Genomic DNA, 22,512 nt, shown 5'->3' with positions numbered 1-22,512 from the left:
TTCTAAGATTTTTCAGGGCATTTTTGAATCCTTAGGCTAAGATATAAATATATTATGTACACCAATAAAAATACAAAACGCAACACCTGTTGATTCCAAAAACAATAAATTGACATCAAGGAAGATGAAAATTTACATATTAAACTACAATTAGAATTTCTCCAAAACGTGCAGATGGCATTGAAAAAAATACTGTGATTTATGGAGTTCCCGTCGTGGTGCAGTGGTTAACAAATCTGACTAGGAACCATGAGGTTGCAGGTTCGATCCCTGCCCTTGCTCAGTGGGTTAAGGATCTGGCGTTGCCGTGAGCTGTGGTGCGGGTCACAGACGCGGCTCGGATCCCGCGTTGCTGTGGTTCTGGCATAGGCCGGCGGCTACAGCTCCGATTAGACCCCTAGGCTGGGAACCTCCATATGCCGCCGGAGCGGCCCTAGAAAAAGGCAAAAAGACAAAAAAAAAAAAAAAATACTGTGATTTATTACATGCATGATGTGTTTCTTTCATATGAATCTATGCTCTCTGTGAGATAACTTAAATTATATAATAAATATATATGAGCAAAAATATTTTAAAATTATGTTTAAAATGGCTATTTGATGTCTTTTAAAATCTGTACAGTGTATATATTTTATTTATTTATTTATTTATTGTCTTTTGTCTTTTTAGGGCCACACCTGCAGCATATGAAGGTTCCCAGGCTAGGGGTCCAATCGGAGCTGTAGCTCCTGGCCTATGCCACAGCCATGGCAACGCCATATCTGAGCCACATCTGTGACTTACACCACAGCTCACAGCAACGCCGGATCCTTAACCCACTGAGCGAGGCCAGGGATTGAACCTATAACCTCATGCTTCCTAGTTGGATTCATTTCCTCTACGCCACGATGGGAACTCCACATTTTATTTTTATTTTTTTGCTTTTTTTTTAGGGCTACACCCAAAGCATATGGAGATTCCCTGGCTAGAGGTCGAATCAGAGCCTACAACATGTCTGCAACCTACACCACAGCTCAGGGCAACACTGGATCCTTAACCTACAGAGTGAGGCCAGGGATCAAATCCACATCCTCATGGATCCTAGTCAGGTTCATTAACCTTTGAGTTGTGGAGTTCCCGTCGTGGCGCAGTGGTTAACGAATCCGACTAGGAACCAGGAGGTTGCGGGTTCGGTCCCTGCCCTTGCTCAGTGGGTTAACGATCCGGCGTTGCCGTGAGCTGTGGTGTAGGTTGCAGACGCGGCTCGGATCCTGCGTTGCTGTGGCTCTGGCGTAGGCCGGTGGCTACAGCTCCGATTCAACCCCTAGCCTGGGAACCTCCATATGCTGTGGGAGCGGCCCAAAGAAATAGCAACAACAACAACAACAAAACAACAACAAAAAAGACAAAAGACAACCTTTGAGTCGTGAAGGGAACTCCATGTGTGTATATTTTATAACGTGCAGAACTACTAGCCTGATAGTATGTGATCATATGAAATTGCTATTTTTGTAGGTCAAATCAAGGGAACATTAGCAATTTCAAATGGTTCAATGTAAGGGAGAGTTTATAAGTGAGTATATGTTAGGGTGCAGACTCAATTAATTTTTTTTTCTTTTTTCTTTCTTTTTTTTTTTTTTTTTTTTTGGTCTTTTCTAGAGCTGCACCCGAGGCATATGGAGATCCCCAGGCTTGGGGTCTAATCGGAGCTTCAGCTGCCAGCCTACACCAGAGCCACAGCAATACCAGATTCAAGCCACGCCTGTGACCTACACCACAGCTCACGGCAAACGCCAGATCCTTAACCCACTGTGCAAGGCCAGGGATCGAACCCGCAACCTCTTGGTTCCTAGTCGGATTCGTCAACCACTAGGCCACAACGGGAATTCCTTTTTCTTTTTTCTTTTAGTTTTTATTCTTTTATTTTTAAAAATTATAGTTAAGGATCCCGAGTTCCTGCAGCTGCAGCCTAGACGGCAATTGCAGCTCAGATCTGATCCCTGGCCCAGGGATTTTTGGGCCCCCATATGCCATGGGGCCAAAAAGAAAGAAAAAAAAAAACTGAAGTACAGTTAATTTACAATGTTGTGGAGTTTCCTGGTGGCACAGTGGGTTAAGGATCCAGCATTATCACTACTGTGGTGCAGGTTGGATCCCTGGCCTGGGAACTTCTACACGCCACAGACAAGATAAAAACCAAAAAACTTTACAGTGTTGTATTAGTTTCCAATGTACAGCAAAGTGGTTCAGTTGTACACGTACACAAACACACACACATATATATACATACACTTTTTCGAATTCAATTATGGGTTATTACAAGTTCCTGGGCCAGGGACTGAACCAAAGCCACAGCATCAGCAACAACACCAAATCCTTAACTAGCTGGGCCATTGGAGAACTCCTAGGTTTGTTTCCTTTGCAGTAGAACTGGTGCTTGGGCCAGATCTCTTTTTCTCAGTAAAATAGATTTATTAAGAAAACTAAAGGAGGAGTTCTCGTCGTGGCGCAGTGGTTAACGAATCCGACTAGGAACCATGAGGTTGTGGGTTCGGTCCCTGCCCTTGTTCAGTGGGTTAACAATCCGGCGTTGCCGTGTGCTGTGGTGTAGGTCGCAGATGCAGCTCGGATCCTGCATTGCTGTGGCTCTGGCGTAGGCTGGTGGCTACAGCTCCAATTAGACCCCTAGTCTGGGAACCTCCATGTGCCATGGGAGCAGCTCAAGAAAAGGCAAAAAGACAAGAAAAAAAAAAAAACTAAAACTAAACAGGAGTTCCCATTGTGGCTCATCAGTAATGAGCCCAACTAGTATCCATGAGGATGTGGGTTCGATTCCTGGCCCCACTTGGTGGCTTAACGATTTGACATTGCTGTGAACTGTGGTATAGGTCACAGATGAGGTTCAGATCTGGTGTGGCTGTGGCTGTGGTGCAGGTTGGCAGCCGCCACTCTGATTCGACCCCTAGCCTGGGAATTTCCATATGCGGTGGATGCAACCCTAAAAAGACAAAAAAAAGAAAAAGAAAAAAGAAAAGAAAAGAAAAGTGATTATCAAACAACTTTGTCTTTCAAAATATTTATTTCAAGTAGAAGCCAGGAAGACAACCACATGTAAGATAATTAAGTAAAAAACCTCAACAAATACACTCATTTGGTCAACAAGATATAAAAAGCTGAAAATAATATTACATTGGGTATTTTGATTGAAAAGTTATTCTATTCGAGGAACAAGCCCAAAGCAGTCCCCAACTACGTGAAAGCTCTTTTCTCTGTTCACACACATGGCCCTCAGACAAGAATCATAGACATTTTTATCCACAACAATCCCCCACAAATCCTTATCTTTTTCTTGTTACTCTTATGGAAGTGATTCAGTGTTTCGGGTGTTTTGCAAACATAAATTTTTTTTCAGAATGTCACTAAACAACCACATCCACCTTGGCCAATAGCGAAATCATTTTGACAAAAGTGGAAACAGCCAAATAGGGAGTCTCAGATTAAGTGAGAGGCACGAGAGCTTATTCATCAATGGGGGAATGGCTTGTCCGTTGATCTGCACGGTGACACTGCTGAGCGTGCTTTGGAAGTTGGCCCCACCGATAACAACCCATGGGAACGCAAACCATGCCTTGGTCCTAGGATCCTTTCTCAGAGGCATGAATGAGATGAGGCACAAAGAGTCACCGGGAGAAGGATGTGTAAAAGCTGGGTGTTTGCCACCACTGGGGTGCTGGCCGGAGACAATGAAAGTCCTTGTACAGCCAGTGGAAAGTCAGTGTCCTGGTATGGTTATCCCCAAGAGTACACATGAGCTGGGAGGTGTGGTGGGGAGACACTTATTTGGACGAAGGGTATTCAGCATCTTCTGGAGAGTCATAGCGGGGGAGGGGACCCTTACCACCATGGCCACCAGGGCCACCGGGTCCCCGTTCTGGGTTTATCTGCCGGTCTCTGCCCTTCCTTCCTGAGCTGTCTTCCGCCTCCTGGTCCTGAAGGTCAGAGGGCTGGGTTTCTTCCTCTTGCTCCTCTTCTGACTCGGACGCGTCGTCGTAGAAGTGAATCGTGGCTTGCACTGGGAAACTGGCCAGCACCTTCTCCCCAGAACTCTGCAGGTACTCTTGACGCTTAGAAATGGGTAAATAAAGTCTAATATTTAAGAAACAAATACACTGTTAATCAATGTGCAAACAGTCCTAAATTCTGTTTAGAGGATCCTCTTCCCTAGAAGCAACTAACTCCCACTCTTCCTCTGGGATTTTGCCTTCGCTGCAACCCCAGAACACAACACTGTGGGGACCTGGGAGTGAACCCCACGCTAGGTCAGAAATGAGCTGTAATCTGAGTGAACAAGTTAGGAAGAAGGCTGTGCTTCCCTGAAGGTAAAAGGAGAGTAAAGCATTGAGGTTCAAGGTCAAGTCAGAGGACTTGACCCATTCTGGGATAAAACAGGTGCTATTCAGGTATTGCCTGTCTCCCAACCCATTTCCCCTGTGCCCGGCTCTAAGCAGGGGACTTGTGACTTTGGAGGAAACTTGACCCTGAAGCCCTGGTCTGGAGAAGCAGCTCATCTTTTTGAATGTGGCCATGGAGACGCGGCAGGGGTGGGTCCCTCGCTTTAGCAGAATAGAAAACAGCAACCCTGGCAATTTGTCTAGAAGAAAGAGGGAGAGAGAGAGATGCATGGGGGAAGAGAAAAGGAGAGAGGGAAACGAAGGAAAGAAGGAAGGAAATATGGAAAAGTGGAAACCTCTAAATCCAGGTTTTGTGAACTCAGGATTCCAGTTATACATGGGAAGTATTTAGAATGCCTCCACTGGGAGTTCCCGTTGTGGCTTGGTGGGTTAAGAACCTGACTAGGATGCATGAGGATGTAGGTTCAATTCCTGGCCTTGCTCAGTGGGTTAAAGGATCTGGCATTGCCATGAGCTGAGGCATGTGTCACAGAGGCAGCTCAGATCTGGTGTTACCGGGGCGGTGGCGTAGGCGGGCAGCTGTAGCTCCGAGATGAGCTCTAGCCTGGGAATTTCCATGTGCAGTACCTCTGGCCCTAAAAGGCAAAATAAATAAATAAATAAATAAATAAATAAAAGTTCTTGGGCCAGGGCTCAAACCTGAGCCATAGCAGTGAAAACGACAGGTCCTTAACCGCTGGGCCACCAGGGAACATTGGGACAATTTTTAACTTTCTAAAATTTCCAACACACACATTGGGGTCACCTGGGAAGCCTATAAAAATATAGATACCTGGGGTTCCCTTGTGGTGCAGGGATTAAGGATCCAGGGTTGTCACTGCACCGGCTCAGGTCACTGCTGTGGCTTAGGTTCAGTCTCTGGCCTGGGAACTTCCACATGCCCCGGCAGGGACATAAAAGAGATACCTGAGCCTTTCTCTAGAACACCCAGAGGAATCGCCCCATATCTATTTGTTTTTTTTTTTTTTTTATTATTATTTTCCCACTGTACAGCAAGGGGGTCAGGTCATCCTTAGCCCATATCTATTTGTAAAGCTTCCCTGGTGATTCTACAACAATTGAAGTCCACTGATGTAAAACACTAGGAAAACTTGCTTTTCCCAAAAATCACTCTTCGATTCATCTGAGGGGCCCTAATTTCATCTCCAGCCATTAGTATCGTTAGGTTCTATTGAAACTTCCAGGAGTTCCCACTGTAGTGCAGTGGGTTAAGAATCCAACTGCAGGAGTTCCCATCGTGGCTCAGTGGTTAACGAAGGAACCACTAGGTTTCGGGTTCGATCCCTGGCCTTGCTCAGTGGATTAAGGATCCGGCATTGCTATGAGCTGTGGTGTAGGTTGCAGAGGCAGCTCAGATCTGGCATTGCTGTGGCTGTGGCAGCTCTGATTCAACTCCTAGCCTGGAAACTTCCATGTGCTGTGGGTGTGGCCTGAAAAATAGAAAAAAAAGTATTCTCACGAGAGATGACAACCATGGCTAGGTTTATTTTGGGGAAGGAAATGAGAGCTGGTGAGAGACAGGCTGCGGGCAATAGGAGAGAGATGGCTGGACACAGAAAAACATACAAATCCTGAGCATGAACCACTTTCCTGAAATGGATGAAATGTAAGAGAGATGCAGCAGTGAGGGTCCTGGTCCCCACCAGGACCAGGAGAGCGTGCAGAGAGGCCAGGGCATCCTCCTGTGGTTCAGCATCTGTCCATCCCTCACTTACTCCACTCACGGTTAGGGCTACTTCGCACTCAGCAATACAAGGACGCATACCCCAGGAGAAAAAAAGAAAGGTACCTAAATATCTAAGTAAATAAGCAGATGGGCACATATAATTCATATGCAATTAAATTTAGCACAAGGCAAAGTATGTAATGAGAGGTATAAACAAAAGATATAAAGAAAAGAGAGGCCAGGAGTTGCCATCATGGCTCAGTGGTTAACGAATCTGACTAGGAACCATGAGGTTGCAGGTTCGATCCTTGGCCTCGCTCAGTGCATTAAAGATCCAGCATTGCTGCGGCTGTGGTGTGGGCCGGCAGCTACAGCTCTGATTAGATCCCTAGCCTGGGAACCTCCATGCGCTTCAGGTGTGACCCTAAAAAGACAAAAAAGAAAAGAGAGGCTAGTTCCAACTTGCAACTGAAACACTGAATGAATGGATGGATGGATGGGATTCCCATAATCAAAGATATCCTTGGAGTTCCCATCAGGGCTCAGCGGAAATGAACCTGACTAGCATTCATGAGGACACAGGTTCGATTCCTGGCCTCACTCGGTGGGTTAAGGATCTGGTGTTGCCTTGAGCTGTGGTATAGTTTGCAGATGCAGCTTGGATCTGGCCTTGCTAAGGCTGTGGTGTAGGTTGGCAGCTACAGCTCTGATTTGACTGCCAGCCTGGGAACTTGCATATGTTGTGGGTGTGGCCCTAAAAAGAAAAAAAAAATCCTTGAAGTTCCTTAAGATAAGAATAACTAAATAAGGAGTTCCCGTCATGGCTCGGTGGTTAATGAATCCGACTAGGAACCATGAGGTTGTGGATTCGATCCCTGGCCTTGCTCAGTGGGTTAGAGATCCGGCTTTGCCGTGAGCTGTGGTATAGGTTGCAGACGCAGCTTGGATCCCACATTGCTGTGGCTCTGGTATAGGCTGGCACCTACAGCTCCGATTAGACCCCTAGCCTGGGAACCTCCATATGCCATGGGAGCGGCCCTAAAAAAGACAAAAAAAAAAACCCCAAAAAACTAAATAATATTGGGGCATATATTGAATTATTTCCCATTTATTGAAACTGTATACACTTGAAGATACTAAAGTGTATTGATGCTTATATTAAAAGGAAATGATAGATCTCTTAGGTCAAAGTCAGATATTACCTTACAGGATGCTGAAACCCAAAAGCCCCCTTCGATCCAAGTGGTTGTTGGTCATCTCCAGGCTCAAGCTGAAAAACAGATCCATAAACACAGACAGTCAAGGAGCCTCTAAAAGTAACATCCTGAAATTGTGGGGTTGGGGGGGGTTAGTCAAGTTCCCAGGTCAGTGATTGAACCCAAGCCTCAGCAGTGACAATGCCAGATCCTTAACCATTAGGCCAGCAGGGAACTCTGTAGCATCCCAAAATTTTTTTTTTTTTTTTGTCTTTTTGCTATTTCTTGGGCCGCTCCCACGGCATATGGAGGTTCCCAGGCTAGGGGTCGAATCGGAGCTGCAGCCACCGGCCTACGCCAGAGCCACAGCAATGCGGGATCCGAGCCGCGTCTGCAACCGACACCACAGCTCACGGCAACGCCGGATCGTTAACCCACTGAGCAAGGGCAGGGACCGAACCCGCAACCTCATGGTTCCTAGTCGGATTCGTTAACCACTGTGCCACGACGGGAACTCCCCAAAGTTTTTAAAAATAAAATCTAAGGGGAGTTCCCATTGTGCCTCAGTGGTAAGGAATCCAATAGTATCCATGAGGATGCGGGCTGGATCCCTGGCTTCGCCCAGTGGGTTAAGGATCTGGTATTGCCACAAGCTGCAGTGTGGGTTGCAGATGCGGCTTGGATCTGGTGTTTCTATGGCTGTGGTGTAGGCCGGTAGCTGCAGCTCCGATTCTACCCCTAGCCTGGGAACTTCCACATGCTGTGGTTGCGGCTGCGGCTGCGGCCCTTAGGAAAAAATAGAAGGAAAATCTAAGTCAGAGGTCTTCTGTGGCCCAGCAGGGTAAGTATCTGACATTGTCACTGCTGGGGCCTGGGTTGCTGCTGTGGCGCATGTTCAATTCCTGCCCCAAGAACTTCCTCATATGTTGGGTGCAACCAAAAGGAGAAAGAAAAAAAAAAGGCCCTCTTCTTCTTGCTGTTGTCATGATGTCCTGGGCACTGTGAGGGATCCCAAGATGGAAAGATGAGACACTGTCCCCAAGTTCATGCATTTTAAATCTAACGGAGAAAGACACACATGAAGGCAAATAACCACCCTACAAAGCATCACATAGTAAGATACTGTTTTATGAAAGGAAGAGGATCAGGAAAGGGTTCATGAGAACCTGGCAGAGACATGAGCACCCCTTGGGTATGCAGGGTAGAGCCCAGTGAGAAATGAATGAGAGACTGCATTGGTGAAAGGGTTCCCACGGGAAGCTGAGTCCGGATCCTGAATGGCTTGAATACCCGCTATGGAATCTCTGTTTCATTCTGGAGACAGGCACTCAAGACCATTACTGATTTTTTTTTTTTTTTTTTTTTTGTCTTTTTGCCTTTTCTAGGGCCGCTCCGGCGGCACATGGAGATTCCCAGGCTAGGGGTCCAATTGGAGCTGTAGCTGCCAGCCTACACCAGAGCCACAGCAACATGGGATCCGAGCCGCGTCTGCAACCTACACCACAGCTCACGGCAACGCCAGATCCTTAACCCTCTGAGCAAGGGCAGGGATCGAACCCGCAACCTGGTGGTTCCTAGTTGGATTCGTTAACCACTGCGCCATGACGGGAACTCCGACCATTACTGATTTTTGAGCTGGGAGTGCAACAATCAGATTCTGTATTTTAAGGATCATGGTAGCTGCTGGCAACACTGGGTAGCCTAGATTGGTGAGGTTAGGGCTTGGAGGCATCTGGCAAGAGGTGATAGAGATTTTCTTGTTTTGCTTTTATTTTTTTGTGTCTGTGTCCGTTTAGGGCCACACCCACGGCATATGGAAAGTTCCAAGGCTAAGGGTCGAATCAGAGCTGGAGCTGCCTACCTACACCACAGCCACTGCAACACCTAATCCGAGCCACATCTGCGACCCACACCACGGCTCAAGGCAACGCCGGACCCTTAACCCACTGAGTGAGGCCAGGGATCGAACCCATGTCCTCATGGTTACTAGTTGGGTTTGTTATCGCTGAGCCACAGCAGGAACTCCTGTATCTCTTTACATAAGTCCCAGCAGCGTCTTGAGACTGTCCTTCTAACTTAGACTGTATTCTAATTTTGATCTGCTTACCTGCAATCCTGGCACAAGTCATTAGGCAGTAGTTCCCCCAGCTCCACCCCTACCATTCCCAGCCAAAGATATTTCTCAAGAAATTCACGACAGGCTCAGGAGCCGAGGAATTCTCCTACTTTGTCGGGAGAGGGCGCTGCTGAGCAAGCAGCCGGTCCCTCCCCGAGCCGGGCTGCGGTACAATGCAGCATCTCAGGAGAATCCTGCGCAGTAATCCGGGTCTGCAGTCACCCGCTGCTGTCCACACTGTCCCGCCAATCAGGCTCTGGAAAGAGCTGGCTGTGGGAGGTAGCTGGGCAGAGAGCTTTTCAGCCACCACGAACACCGACTCTCCACCCCCGCCCCAAATCCGTGGACGCAATTGCTTCATCCATTGTGCCATGCTTGTGAAAAACTAGAAAATTGTTATAGATCAACATTTTTCTGCGAGTCATCTTCATTCTTTTCACAAATGGCATTGTCATCATAACAGAAAAATAAACTATCTTAACGGTACAAAGTGTGCTATATTTTCATTCTTGCAAAGAACTGATAGGATTTCTTCGCTGGCTCAGTGGGTTCAGAACCCAGCGTTGACACCACAGTGGCTCAGATTGCTGCCGTGGCTCGGGTTCCATTCCTGGCCCGGGAATTTCCGCATGCCGCGGCACAGCCAAAACAACAACAACAAAACAAAAATGAGAGGCTCCACATACATTTTATTTCAAAGGAGACTGGGTAATTTTTTCTCCCAAGCACCTTTTATGTTGAAGAACTTAAGTTTGAATGCAAAAAAGAGAAATAGTTTCATTATTTAGATATTGAATATAAGAATGATTTGGGCTAAAAAAAATTCCTTGCTAATTTAATATGGATTTGATTTGCTTCATTCTTTAAATAATAGTAACTTTAAATAAGTACAACTCCCATTGTTGTTCCCACTATGGTTAAGAATTTGACTGCAGCGGCTCCCTATGCAGCAGCATGTTAGATCCCCACCCCAACGCAGTGGCTTAAAGGATCTAGCGCTGTTCAGCTGCAGCTCGGGTTCAATCTCTGGCCAGGGAACTTCCATATGCCATGAATGTGGCCATAAAAACAAACAAACAAAAAACCCTCCTCTTAATCAGATTAATTTAACAAAGGAGTCTAAATATCGAAATGCATGAAAGGTCTGAACCTGAGTTTCTTATATCTGCACACTCTGCAACAGGTGTTACCTAATGGTCCTTCCCAGCCTAACTCCAACATTTAAAAAGTCATCGATTTATATTTTAAAAGGGAACAAAGGACAGGCAAACTCTATGAAAGCGAGTCATTACTCTAGTAAGTATAAAGCAGTGTAGTTACCAATACAGGAGACAAAAGAATAGTGGTGGCAATTAATCTTCACCCACAAAGCCATCAGCTGGAGTGTATTTGCTCAGACAACATGACTACACCAGGAGTGCTTGCAGACTGGGCCCAAAGAGCTTCAGAAAGGGCCAGACGGCCGATGGGGATTTTTAACCGCATCATCTGGGCACCCCAGACAGGGTTCTGCCCATATTTGCACTGTGGCACCAGCCCAGCCCTAATGGCACACTCAACTTTTCTCTAAGGTGAGGGGGACGGAGGCAGCCTTCTCCCCTCCTCTGTCTGTTGGTTAGCAAGAAAAAACCCAACGTAGAAGAAATCTCCTTGAAAGAGTCCTGCCATACTGGCTTGCTTTTCGAGTAAAGGAGAAGCAAGCAGTGGCTAATATATGGCTTGGATCCGATCAACACCTGGCTGGCCCAGGCTCCTCCTGCCAGACCCCACGGCATTTCTGCATTAGGTAACCCTGGGAGGGACGGGTCAGCGAGGCCTCTCACAGTCCCTTGTATTAGAGATGGTGCCACTTTCTGGCTGAAATGGTTCATACCTACAATGCTCACGCTGAACCTTACCTCGCTTCCAGTTCTGGTGGGCTCAGCCTCCTGGGGGGTCAGGATCCAAGGTCTCCACGGCGTTTGGCTAGAAAGGCAGGGACCAAGAGTGAACCTCAGCATTTTCTCCTTTTAAAATTAGATCGTAAGAGTTATCATTCTTACCATTCCTAATGTCTAAGAATCACTCGAGGAGTTCCCGTCTTAGCTCAACGGAAACAAATCTGACCAGGAACCATGAGGTTGTGGGTTCGATCCCTGGCCCTGCTTAGTGGGTTAAGGATCTGGCATTGCTGTGAGCTGTGGTGTAGGCCGGCAGCTACAGCTCTGATCTGACCCCTAGCCTGGGAACCTCCATATGCCACAGGTGCGGCCCTAAAAAGAGAAAAAAAAAAAAAAAAAAAAAGTCAGTCAACACAGAATGTTTTCTCAAGTTCCTAATCTGTGGATAAACCAGTGCCATTTGTGTTTTTTTCTCCTGCCACATTCCCAGTTCTCTGCCTTCACTGGGCTGTGAGAACTCCCAAATCTGATACAATTATCAGGGTACACATTATTTGAGGAATTTCTCTCCCACTCTGGCTGGATACTTCAATTTTGATTTCCTACTGCAGCTGGCTCCTTTGTCACTCCTCAATTTCAACCACGCCACCTAGACTGCCTAGACTACTGAAAGATCTTAAATGTATAGAGGTGATTCTACAGTTTTACCACGCAAAACGGTGGAATGGGTTTTTCCTCTCCAGCTGCCTAGTCACCCAGCCCCTTCCACATCTACCCCTTCCTGCTCCTTTGATTTTAACTTTACTACCTTAAAAAGGGCCGGTGCCCCTAGAACATCGAACGCTGAGCTCCAAGCACAGGGCAATCAAAGAATGTCACCATGAGTGGGACAGTCAACGTGACAGGACCCCCTGCAAAGCTCGCTGAGGGGCCCCAAGACGTTCCCAGTCAACGTTCCCAGCCTGGTAGGTTTCAGATCAAGAAACCGAAGCGGTGGCCCATTTCTTTGCCGGGCCTCTCCTGGGCCTCCGCACCAGAACTGCGCTCTGGAACCGAGAGCATTCTGCGTCCCATTCTCCGGCTAAGGAAACTGCTCGGCGTTGCCGTCGGGCGCGCGGGCTCTGCCCGGGTTCTCAGGGGCTCAGCGCGGCTGGAGCATCCTGCTCCGCGCTCCCTGCACTGACGCGCCGCGGGGACACCCTCACCTCTCCAGCCCGCGCGCCGGCGGTGGTCCCCGGGGACCGTCCCCGGGGCAGTGACAGACGCGTCCCCGTGCCTCCCGGGCTCCGGCCGCCGCCTCGGGTCTCATGGTGCCCTCGGAGCCCGCGCCCCACTGGCGGCGCCAGCGATGAGCCGCGCCTTTAACCGCTCGGGCGAGGGCGCTCACCTACCCGCGCGTTGGGCGCCAGGTTTAAAAACGGGGGCGGGGCGGGGAGGGGACACGGGAAACCCGGGAGAGGATGGGGAGGGCTCCGGAGAAGCTCCGGGAGGGGACCAGCAAAGGTCCTGGAGGGAGCGCCGCGAGGGGGAGGGGATGACATCAGAGAGGAATCGGGAAGCCGGGGACGAGGGTGTGGAGGGGACAAAGGAAACCTAGGGAGGGTCGCCGGGGTCGCGGGCGAGGAAGCTAGGGGAGGGGACGTCGGGAAGTGACACAGAGCGGGACGAGGGGCGGGGGTCTTGGGCGGTGGCGTCGGGCGCACTCCCTGGAGCTGAGCGCAGCAAGGCCCTCGACCAGGGGCCACCCTGGCGCGGTGTAGGAGGGGAAGGGTCTCTGGCTTCTTTCCTCTTCCCTGGGGTCTAAGCAGTCCTCGGGTTTCTGGTTCCTGGGCGGGCATCTAGGTCCCCAGCTTTGCGGAGAATCTCACATCCACCACTTTAAAGAGGCCGCGAGGTTTGGGGGGGCTGCTGCTGAAGCTTGTGGACCTGCCCTGCCTTGCTGGACCGCGAAGCTCAGATTGGGCATGGGGCTGCAGCGACGCTTCCAGGCGGTGGAAGGCCGTGGAGAGAGCCCCCAGCCCCAGACGTGAGCACCCTTCCCAACGCTGGGGACCTTGGGAAGGGACATGGCTTTCTTTGGGAGTTGGTGTGTAATTTTCTTCTGGTTAGTCCGGGCCAAGCTCAGAAAGCGCCTTGATGAGACCGGACGGCGCGCGAGGGCTGGGAACTCCGGCTGCAGGGCTCCCGGGGTCGGGAGAGCGCGCCATTGTCACCAGCCCTAGCGGAGGGTGGGAGGAGTGCTTTTGCATCCGTAGAAACGGAGACGGGGAGGGGGGGCAGCATCCTGAGGACTGCACTCGGTCCGCTGCTTGGTGCCCCACTGCCTCCGTGTCTGGCTGAGAAAGCGAGCTTACTTTTGTGATTTACATTAATGGGTTAAATTTTTTTTTTTTTTTTTTTTAACTGCAGAGATTAGGAGTTAGCATCGTGGTGCAGCGGAAACGAATTCGACTAGGAACCATGAGGATGCAGGTTCGGGCCCTGGCCTCACTCAGTGGGTTAAAGGATCCGGCGTTGCCCTGAGCTGTGGGGTAGGTCACAGGCTCGGCTTGGATCCTGCGTTGCTGTGGCTCTGGCGTAGGCCGACAGCTGTAGCTCCGATTAGACCCCTGGCCTGGGAACCTCCGCATGCTGTGGGTGTGGTCCTAAAAGGCAAAATAAAAAATATATAAAACTGCAGAGATTAACATGTTTCCATATTACTTCCTTTAAGAGCAACAGGTTATGGCAATAATTAAACCTAATAAAAGGCAAAGGGGGGTTAATAAAAAAGACTTTATAAAATTCACACAGGAGTTCCCATTGTGGCTCAGTGGGTTAAAAAGTCGACTGGTATCCATGAAGATGGAGGTTCCATCCCCGGCCTCGCTCAGTGGGTTAAGGATCCCTTGTTGCCTGGAGCTGCTTCTTCATAGGTCACAGACTCCACTGGGACTGGTTGCTATGGCTGTGGTGTAGGCCAGCAGAAAAGGATGACAACTTACATCACATGCATTAAAAATGTTCACCTGCTGGACCAGTAACTCTACTTCTGTGTCTATATTAAAGATGCATTCCAAGGAATTCCCTGGTGGCTCAGTTAAGGATCCAGCATCGTTACTGCTGTGGCAAGGTTTTTTTGTTTGTTTGTTTTTTGTCTTTTGTCTTTTTATGCATCCACGGCATATGGACGTTCCCAGGCTAGGGGTCGAATTGGAGCTGTAGCTTCCAGCCTACACCACAGCCACAGCAACGCCGGATCCGAGCCATATCTTCAACCTAAACCACAGCTGACAGCAATGCCAGATCCTTAACCCATTGAGCAAGGTCATGGATCAAACCCCTCGTCCTCATGGATACTAGTCAGGTTCGTTAAGCACTGAGCCTTGATGGGAACTCCATGTGGCAAGGGCTTTATATGCTGCAGGCACAGCCAAAAAAAAAAAAAAAGAGAGAGAATGAAAGATGTATTTAGGGAGTTCCCGTCATGGCGCAGTGGTTAACAAACCCGACCAGGAACCATGAGGTTGCGGGTTCGATCCCTGGCCTTGCTCAGTGGGTTAAGAATCCGGCGTTGCCGTGAGCTGTGGTGTAGGTTGCAGACTCGGCTCAGATCCAGCGTTGCTGTGGCTCTGGCGTAGGCTGGTGGCTATAGCTCCGATTCGACCACTAGCCTGGGAACCTCCATATGCCGCGAGAGTGGCCCAAGAAAATGGCAAAAAGACAAAAAAAAAAAAGGAAAGATGTATTTAATCCCAGAGAGGTGTTCATTACGGTGGTTTTTTTTTATAATCTTGAAAAAATGTCTAAAAAAACTAAATGAAAAAGAAAAAAATGTCTGAAAATATGAGAATGATTAAATAAATGATAGTGGAACATCAGGTGGCTAATAAAAAATATTTGCTGGAGTTCCCTGTTGTGGAGAAGGCCTAAAAAAAATAAAATAAAAATAAAGTAAATCACTAACTCCCCATATGCCTCCCTCCCCTCCACCCCCAGTAACCACCATTCTATTTTGTGTCTCTATGGCTTTGACTATTCTAGGCTTGCATAATAGGAATCAGTTTTCCACTTGTGGAGCATGTATTAATTTTATGTTACCCACTTAATCTTCACCCAATCCTGTAAACAGGAATCATTCCCATTTTACAGATTAAGAAATGGGGTTGAAAGAAGGTAGATAACAAGTGCAAAATCACCATCTGGTTAAAGAAGCAACACTCTTGGTCCTGGTAGGTACGTGGGCTTTGGAAACCAAATACCAATAAAATAAATCTAACGGGCAAAAAGTACCCAAGACAGGAGTTCCCGCTGTGGTACAGGGGGTTAAGAACTCATGCAGAGGCTAGGGTCACTACAGAGGTGCAGGGTCCCTGGATCTGGTGTTGCCAAGGAGCCAAAACACCCCCTGCACACAGGAGGTACTCTCGTTATCTTTTTTTATTTTTTTTTTACAATGTTGTAGTAGTTTCAGGTGTACAGCAATGTGATTCAGTTCTACATATATATTTTTTCAAATTCTTTTCTATTATAGGTTATTACAAGGTATTGAATATAGTTCTCTGTGCCATAGAGTAGATCCTTTTTTATTTTATTTTTTTGTCTTTCTGCCATTTCCTGGGCCGCTCCCACGGCAAATGGAGGTTCCCAGGCTAGGGGTCGAATCGGAGCTGTAGCTGCCGGCCTGCGCCAGAGCCACAGCAACGCGGGATCTGAGCCACATCTGAAACCTACACCACAGCTCACGGCAACACTGGATCCTTAACCCACTGAGCAAGGGCAGGGATCGAACCCGCAACCTCATGGTTCCTAGTCAGATTGGTTAACCACTGAGCCACGACGAGAACTCCCTTTTTTTATTTTTTAAAATTTATATTTGTTTGGGTCTTTTTTTTTCAGGGACACACTCATGACACATGGAATTTACCAGGCTAGGGGCCAAGTCAGAGCTGTGGCTGCTGACCTGCACCACAGCCACAGCACTGAGGGATCTGAGCTGCATCTGTAACCTACACCACAGCTCACGGCAATGCCAGATCCTTTAATCCACTGAGCGAGGTCAGGGATCAAACCCACCACCTCATGGTTCCTAGTCGGATTATTTCTGCTCTACCACGATGGGAACTCCACCTTTTTTCATTTTATATATAGTAGTGTGTATATGTTAATCCCAAACTCCTAATTTACCCCACCCCCACTCAGTTTTGCCTTTCTGTTTTCTTTTTCCTTGTGCCAAACACAAGCAAGACCACACTGGCCATGGAGTTCCCGTTGTGGTGCAGTGGAAACGAATCCGACTAGAAACCCACAAGGTTGTGGGTTTGATCCCTGGCCTTGCTCTGTGGGTTAAGGATCTGCATTGCCAGTGAGCTGTGGTGTAGGTTGCAGACACAGCTCAGATCCTGTGTTGCTGTAGCTGTGGTGTAGGCCGGCAGCTGTAGCTCCAATTTGACCCCTAACCTGGGAAACTTCATGTGCTGTGAGTGTGGCCCTAAAAAGATAAAAAAAAACAAAAAACAACAACAACAACAAAAAAACAAAAAAAACAAATCACACTGGCCAAAGCTAGAACAATTTGAACAAAACCATAAAACAGTATTAGATTACAGCCCAAAGTATGCATATTTCTCCATTCATACCATCAATAAATACTGTTTTGCCTGGCATAACAGACAAGTATTCTTGGCACAAGAGTTCCAAATAATGTGTGTAGATACTCAACACTCAAGGAGGTGGAGTGAGATTTTATAGACAAGAGCTTTTAAATTATACATACTTCTTCCCCCCCCCTTTTTTTTTGGCCACACCTGCTTCTGGCCAGGGATCAAACTCGAGTCACAGCAGTGACAACATCTGATCCTTAATTACGGGACCACCAGGAAATTGCAAATTATGCATGCTTTTGATAAAAATATATTTAATTAAAAATAAATTTATTGATAACATAGAATCGGGTTTGGGGGATTTTTTAAATAATTTTTTTTTCCTACAGATAAGATAATTAAAATATAGGAAAAGAAATAAAGTGCTATTGAGATTGTTGGGAACTCAAAGGGCTTTTGCATTACCAATTATAATTATTTCTTAAGCTTTTTGGATCCAGAGAAGATTTCTTTGATAAAGGAAATATTTGGCGAATGGTAGAGAAATCTTCAATTTAATTAGGAGTTCCCGTAGTGGTTAACGAATCCGACTAGGAACCATGAGGTTGGGGTTTGATCCCTGGCCTTGCTCAGTGGGTTAAGGATCCCGTGTTGCTGTGGCTGTGGTGTAGGCTTGGCAGCTACAGCTCCGTTTCCACCCCTAGCCTGGGAACCTCCATTTGCCGCAGGTGTGGCCCTAGAAAAGGCAAAAAAAAAAAAAAAAAAGAAAAGAAAACTTCAATTTAATTAGGCCCATGGTTCGTTCATAAACCAGGAAAAAAAATGTATAACTTCAAGTATGTATATTCCTGTCTGAGAAATAGTGTGGGAAATTAAGAAAATTGACGTTCTGTTTCTTACTTTCCTTTCTTTAATTAAAAATTTTTTTTCAGGGAGTTCCCGTTGTCATGGATCAGTGATTAACGAATCCCACTAGGAACCATGAGGTTTCAGGTTCGATCCCTGGCCTCGCTCAGTGGGTTAAGGATCCAGCATTGTCGTGAGCTGTGGTGCAGGTCACAGGTGCGGCTAGGATCTGGCGTTGCTGTGACTGTGGTGTAGGCCGGCAGCAACAGCTCGGATTAGACCCCTAGCCTGGGAACCTTCATAGGTCAGGGGTGCGGCCTAAAAAGACAAAAGACAAAAAAAAAAAAAAAATTCTTTTTCATATATTGACTTGTAGCTGATACTTAGAAACAAAGACTAAAGATGTTAAGCCTCAGGGTTTCCGGCTTGCCTAGAGGGAGGACATCAAGAGGCCAAACATCTGAGAGGGCAGAGTATTTTTACATAAACAGTGTTGAAGACAAGCAGGGAAATGGCCATTTCCTTTCCTTCTGTTTAGACGGAACCTATTTCCTGTCACCCACGGCACAAAGCGCTCTGCCCCTCGGAAAGATGAGTTAGAAGCTGCAAGATGTTGCTGCTGCTGATGTTATTTTCTAAAAGATTTTTTTGGAGACAAAAAAAAATATATTTGTTCCATGGGCATAAGTAATATATTTGGTATTTGTTTTTTTAATTAATTAATTTATTGTTATCTTTTTTAAATTAATTATTATTATTATTTTTTTTGCCATTTCTTGGGCCGCTCCTGCGGCATATGGAGGTTCCCAGGCTAGGAGTCGAATCGGGGCTGTAGCCGCCAGCCACAGCCACAGCCAAAGCCATGCGGGATCCAAGCCACATCTGCGGCCCACACCACAGCTCACAGCAACACTGGATCCTTAATCCACTGAGCAGGGCCAGGGATCGAACCTGCAACCTCATGGTTCCTAGTCAGATTCGTTAACCACTGAGCCACTGTAGCTGTGGCTACAGCTCTGATTGGACCCCTAGCCTGGGAACCTCTATATGCTGAGGGAGTGGCCCAAGAAATGTTGAAAAGACAAAACAAAAAAACAAAATATAACTCTTATTTCCCCTCCCTTGCCTCTGGTGACTTCTATTCTACCCACTTTCTTCCTTCTTTCCTTTCTTTCTTCCTTCCTCTCTCCTCTCTATCTCTGTCTCTGTCTCTCTTTCTTAGGTGTATGGCCTCGCCCATGGCATATGGAAGTTCCCAAGCCAGAGACTGAATCTGAGCTGCAGCTGAGACCTTCGCCGTAGCTACAGCAATACCAGATCCTTTAACCCAGGGCGCCAGGCCTGGGATGGAACCCAGGCCACAGTCGTGACAGCACCTGCATCCTGCCGTGCTACCAGGGAACCCCCAGAAAGAGAATCTTGAACCAGTTAACTAGGAATCACCTGGTCAGCACTGGTGAGGTCATCTGCCTGATAGATCCTGCCACCTCCTAAAGGAAAGGGAACTTGCCTGGACCAGTCTGCTTTTGGTGCCATTAACTTCCTATTCACTTCTGCCGACAAAAGTCTTTCCAAGTTCACTGGTGGCTCAGCAGGTCAAGGATCTTGCATTGTACTGCTGTACCTTGGGTTGCTGCTCAGGTTGGGTTCAATCCCTACTGTTGCGTTTCTTTTCTTTTCCTTTTTCTTTTCTTTTCTTTTCTTTTTTTTTTTTTTTTGCTTTTTAGGGCTGCACCTTTGGCATACGGGCGTTCCCAGGCTAGGGGTCCAATAGGAGCTGCAGCTGCCAGCCTACACACAGCCACAGCAACACGGGATCTGAGCTGTGTTTGCAATCTAAACCACAGCTCACGTCAACACCAGATCCTTACCTCACCGAGGGAGGCCAGGGATCGAACCTGCATCCTCATGGATACTAATCAGATTCGTTTTCCCTGAGCCACGATGAGAATTCCCTGAAAGCAAGGCTTTTGACTGTTTTTGTTCACTACTGTATCCTGGTGCCTACAACAGCATCTGACACATAGTGGGTGCCAGATGTTGTTGGTGTAGGTGTTGAAGAGTGTGTGGCTGCGGCCACATCTAGCTTCAGAAGAAAATGAAGAACCACATGGCAGCGGCCATGTATGTATGTTGGCCTAACACCCCACATGAGAGAATCTGGAAAGTAACGCTTTATCTACATGTGGCCAGTGTTAAGTAATAGGGTCTCACTTCAGGCTGTCCCAAGGGAAAGAGGATGGTATTCCAGCCATAATAGATTGAATAGGGGCCCCCACAAAGCTACGTCCAAGTCCTAACCTGCAGAACCTGAGAGTGTGACCTTACTTAGAAAAAGGGTCTTTGCAGATGTAATTAAGTTTAGAGTGAACCCCAAATTCAACGACAGGACAGGTGTCCCTATAAGAGAAAGAGAAAGGAGGTAGGAGATCCCAGAGACTCAGGGAGAAGATGTGAGGCAGAGGGAGAGATCGGAAGAATACACCTGCAAGCCAGTGATGCTGAGGATCGAGGCATCTGAAGAGGGGCCCACAGTGGATTCTTCCCGAGAGCCTCCAGGAGGAAACAACCTGAAGGCACCTTGATTTCAGACTTTTGGTCTCCAGGACTGTGAGAGAAGACATCTCTGTTATTTTAGATCACCCAGTTTGTGGTAATTTGTGGTGTTTTTTTTTTTTTTTTTTTTTTTTTTTTTTTTTTTTGCTATTTCTTGGGCTGCCGCTGCGGCATGTGGAGGTTTCCCAGGCTAGGGGTCGAATCGGAGCCATAGCCACCAGCCTACGCCAGAGCCACAGCAACGCGGGATCCGAGCCACATCTGCAACCTACACCACAGCTCATGGCAACGCCGGATCAGTAACCCACTGAGCAAGGGCAGGGACCGAACCCGCAACCTCACGGTTCCTAGTCGGATTCGTTAACCACTGCGCCACGACGGGAACTCCGGGTTTTGTTATTGTTATTGTTGTTGTGTCTTTTTTTTTTTTTAAATGTCTGCACCAGCATCATGTGGAAGTTCCTAGGTCAGGGATCGAACTCACATCCTCATGAATACCAGTTGGGTTCCCGCTTAGCCACAATGGGAACTCTTGCAGTTGGACTGTTAACCCACCGTGCTACGCTGGGAACTCCATCCATCCAGTTTGTGGTAATTTGTTATGGCAGCCCCAGGTAACTAACACATCCTCCAAAGTCATGTCTAAGATTCAGTTTTCTTTTTTCTTTTGCCTTCTTTTTCTTTTTTTTTTTTGCATATTGATATGCCTGGGCTAGGGGTCAAATGGGAGTGGCCGCTGCAGGCCTTCACTATAGCCATAGCAAAACTGGATCTGAGCCACAGCTTGGGGCAACACCGGATTCTTAACCCACTGAGCAGGGCCAGGAATCAACCCTGCATCCTCATGAACACTATATCAGGTTCTTTTTTCTTTTTTTTTTTTTTTTTCTGTCTTTTCTAGGGCTACACCCGTGGCATATGGAGGTTCCCAGGCTTGGGGTCTAATTGAAGCTGTAGCCACCGGCCTACACCACAGCCACAGCAACTTGGGATCCGAGCCACGTCTGCGACCTACACCACAGCTCACAGCAATGCCAGATCCTTAACCCACTGAGTGAGGCCAGGGATTGAACCACAACTTTATGGTTGCTAGTCGGATTCCTTAACCACTGTACCCACGACGGGAACTCCCTATATCAGGTTCTTACGCCTCTGAGCCACAACGGTAACTTTCTAAGATTCAGTCTTTTTTTTAAATTAAAAAAAATTTTTTTTAAGATTCAGCCTTTTAGCTGTATCTGCAAGACGACAAAGACATTCCTAGTTGCATATTGCCTGCTACTTTGTAGTGCTGTGTAAAAATAAATAAATATAGAGGCAGATATAGACACAGATACAGATATAGGTGTAGATACAGTTACAGATATAGATATAACTCTGGACCCCAGAGCCTGAGCTAGAAGTGATGAGTTCAATTCCTGGCTCTTCTCCATTTCAGGAGCGAGATGTCAGAAACTCAGGAGGTGACCTGCCTACTGCACTCCTAATAGCTAGCATAGAACCATAACTTTGGCAGACATTTACTGACCATTTATTTTGTGGCTGCCACAGTGGGTAATGGATATTAATTCACTCAGCCCATACAAACGCATAAGGAAGAGAGCAGTATTATTTACATTTTGCAGGTGAAGAAACTGAACCATGGAGGGGTTAAGGCATTTCTTTAAGGTCACCCAGAAAATCAGGGCTTAGACATGAACCCAGGAGGACTCTCTCCAGGATCTGGAGTGCTAAAAAACAAAATCCAGGAGTTCCCGTCGTGGCGCAGTGGTTAACGAATCCGACTAGGAACCATGAGGTTGCGGGTTCGGTCCCTGCCCTTGCTCAGTGGGTTCACGATCCGGCGTTGCCGTGAGCTGTGGTGTAGGTTGCAGACTCGGCTTGGATCCCGCGTTGCTGTGGCTCTGGCATAGGCCGGTGGCTACAGCTCCGATTCAACCCCTAGCCTGGGAACCTCCATATGCCGCGGGAGCGGCCCAAGAAATAGCAACAACAACAACAAAAAAGACAAAAAGACAAAAACAAACAAACAAACAAACAACCCACAAAATCCAACCTAGTCCATTTGGAGATCTAACTGGCGTTATTAGGCGATGCTAAAAGGGTGGTGCTGCTGGAGTTCCTGTCGTGGCGCAATGGAAACAAATCCGACTAAGAAGCATGAGGTTGAGGGATCGATCCCTGGCCTCAATCAGTGGGTTAAGGATCCGGCATTGCCA

General features: G+C 47.4%; 1 protein-coding gene and 1 long non-coding RNA gene across 3 annotated transcripts in view; both read right to left on the bottom strand.

Moving 5' to 3' along the window:
- The window catches only part of LOC146397887 (uncharacterized), a 419,652-nt gene that overhangs the window by 290,534 nt on the left and 106,606 nt on the right, over window positions 1–22,512 (bottom strand). The gene's annotated exons all lie outside the window — the stretch shown is intronic.
- Window positions 3,040–12,644, bottom strand: RIPPLY3 (ripply transcriptional repressor 3). 2 transcript variants are annotated; one of them, XM_001928073.6, is made up of 4 exons: window positions 12,515–12,644; window positions 11,328–11,394; window positions 7,320–7,387; window positions 3,040–4,125 (listed from the first exon to the last, which is right to left on the bottom strand). In XM_001928073.6, the coding sequence occupies exons 1-4, from the start codon at window positions 12,616–12,618 to the stop codon at window positions 3,816–3,818; spliced, it is 549 nt and encodes a 182-aa protein (XP_001928108.4). In that variant the 5' UTR covers window positions 12,619–12,644; the 3' UTR covers window positions 3,040–3,815. The 2 variants fall into 2 exon arrangements, with proteins under 2 accessions (XP_001928108.4, XP_084848267.1); XM_084992141.1 differs by having other exon boundaries at window positions 3,040–4,103.

The sequence above is a fragment of the Sus scrofa genome, chromosome 13, assembly GCF_054392235.1.
Source record: "Sus scrofa isolate SSC_HxYL_T2T_F1_AM1 chromosome 13, Sscrofa_HxYL_maternal_Yorkshire_Landrace_v2.0, whole genome shotgun sequence".
In the NCBI taxonomy this organism is placed as follows: Eukaryota; Metazoa; Chordata; class Mammalia; order Artiodactyla; family Suidae; genus Sus; species Sus scrofa.
The sequence above is the reverse complement of the archived record's forward strand: the minus strand, read 5'-3'. Positions and strand labels throughout refer to the sequence as shown.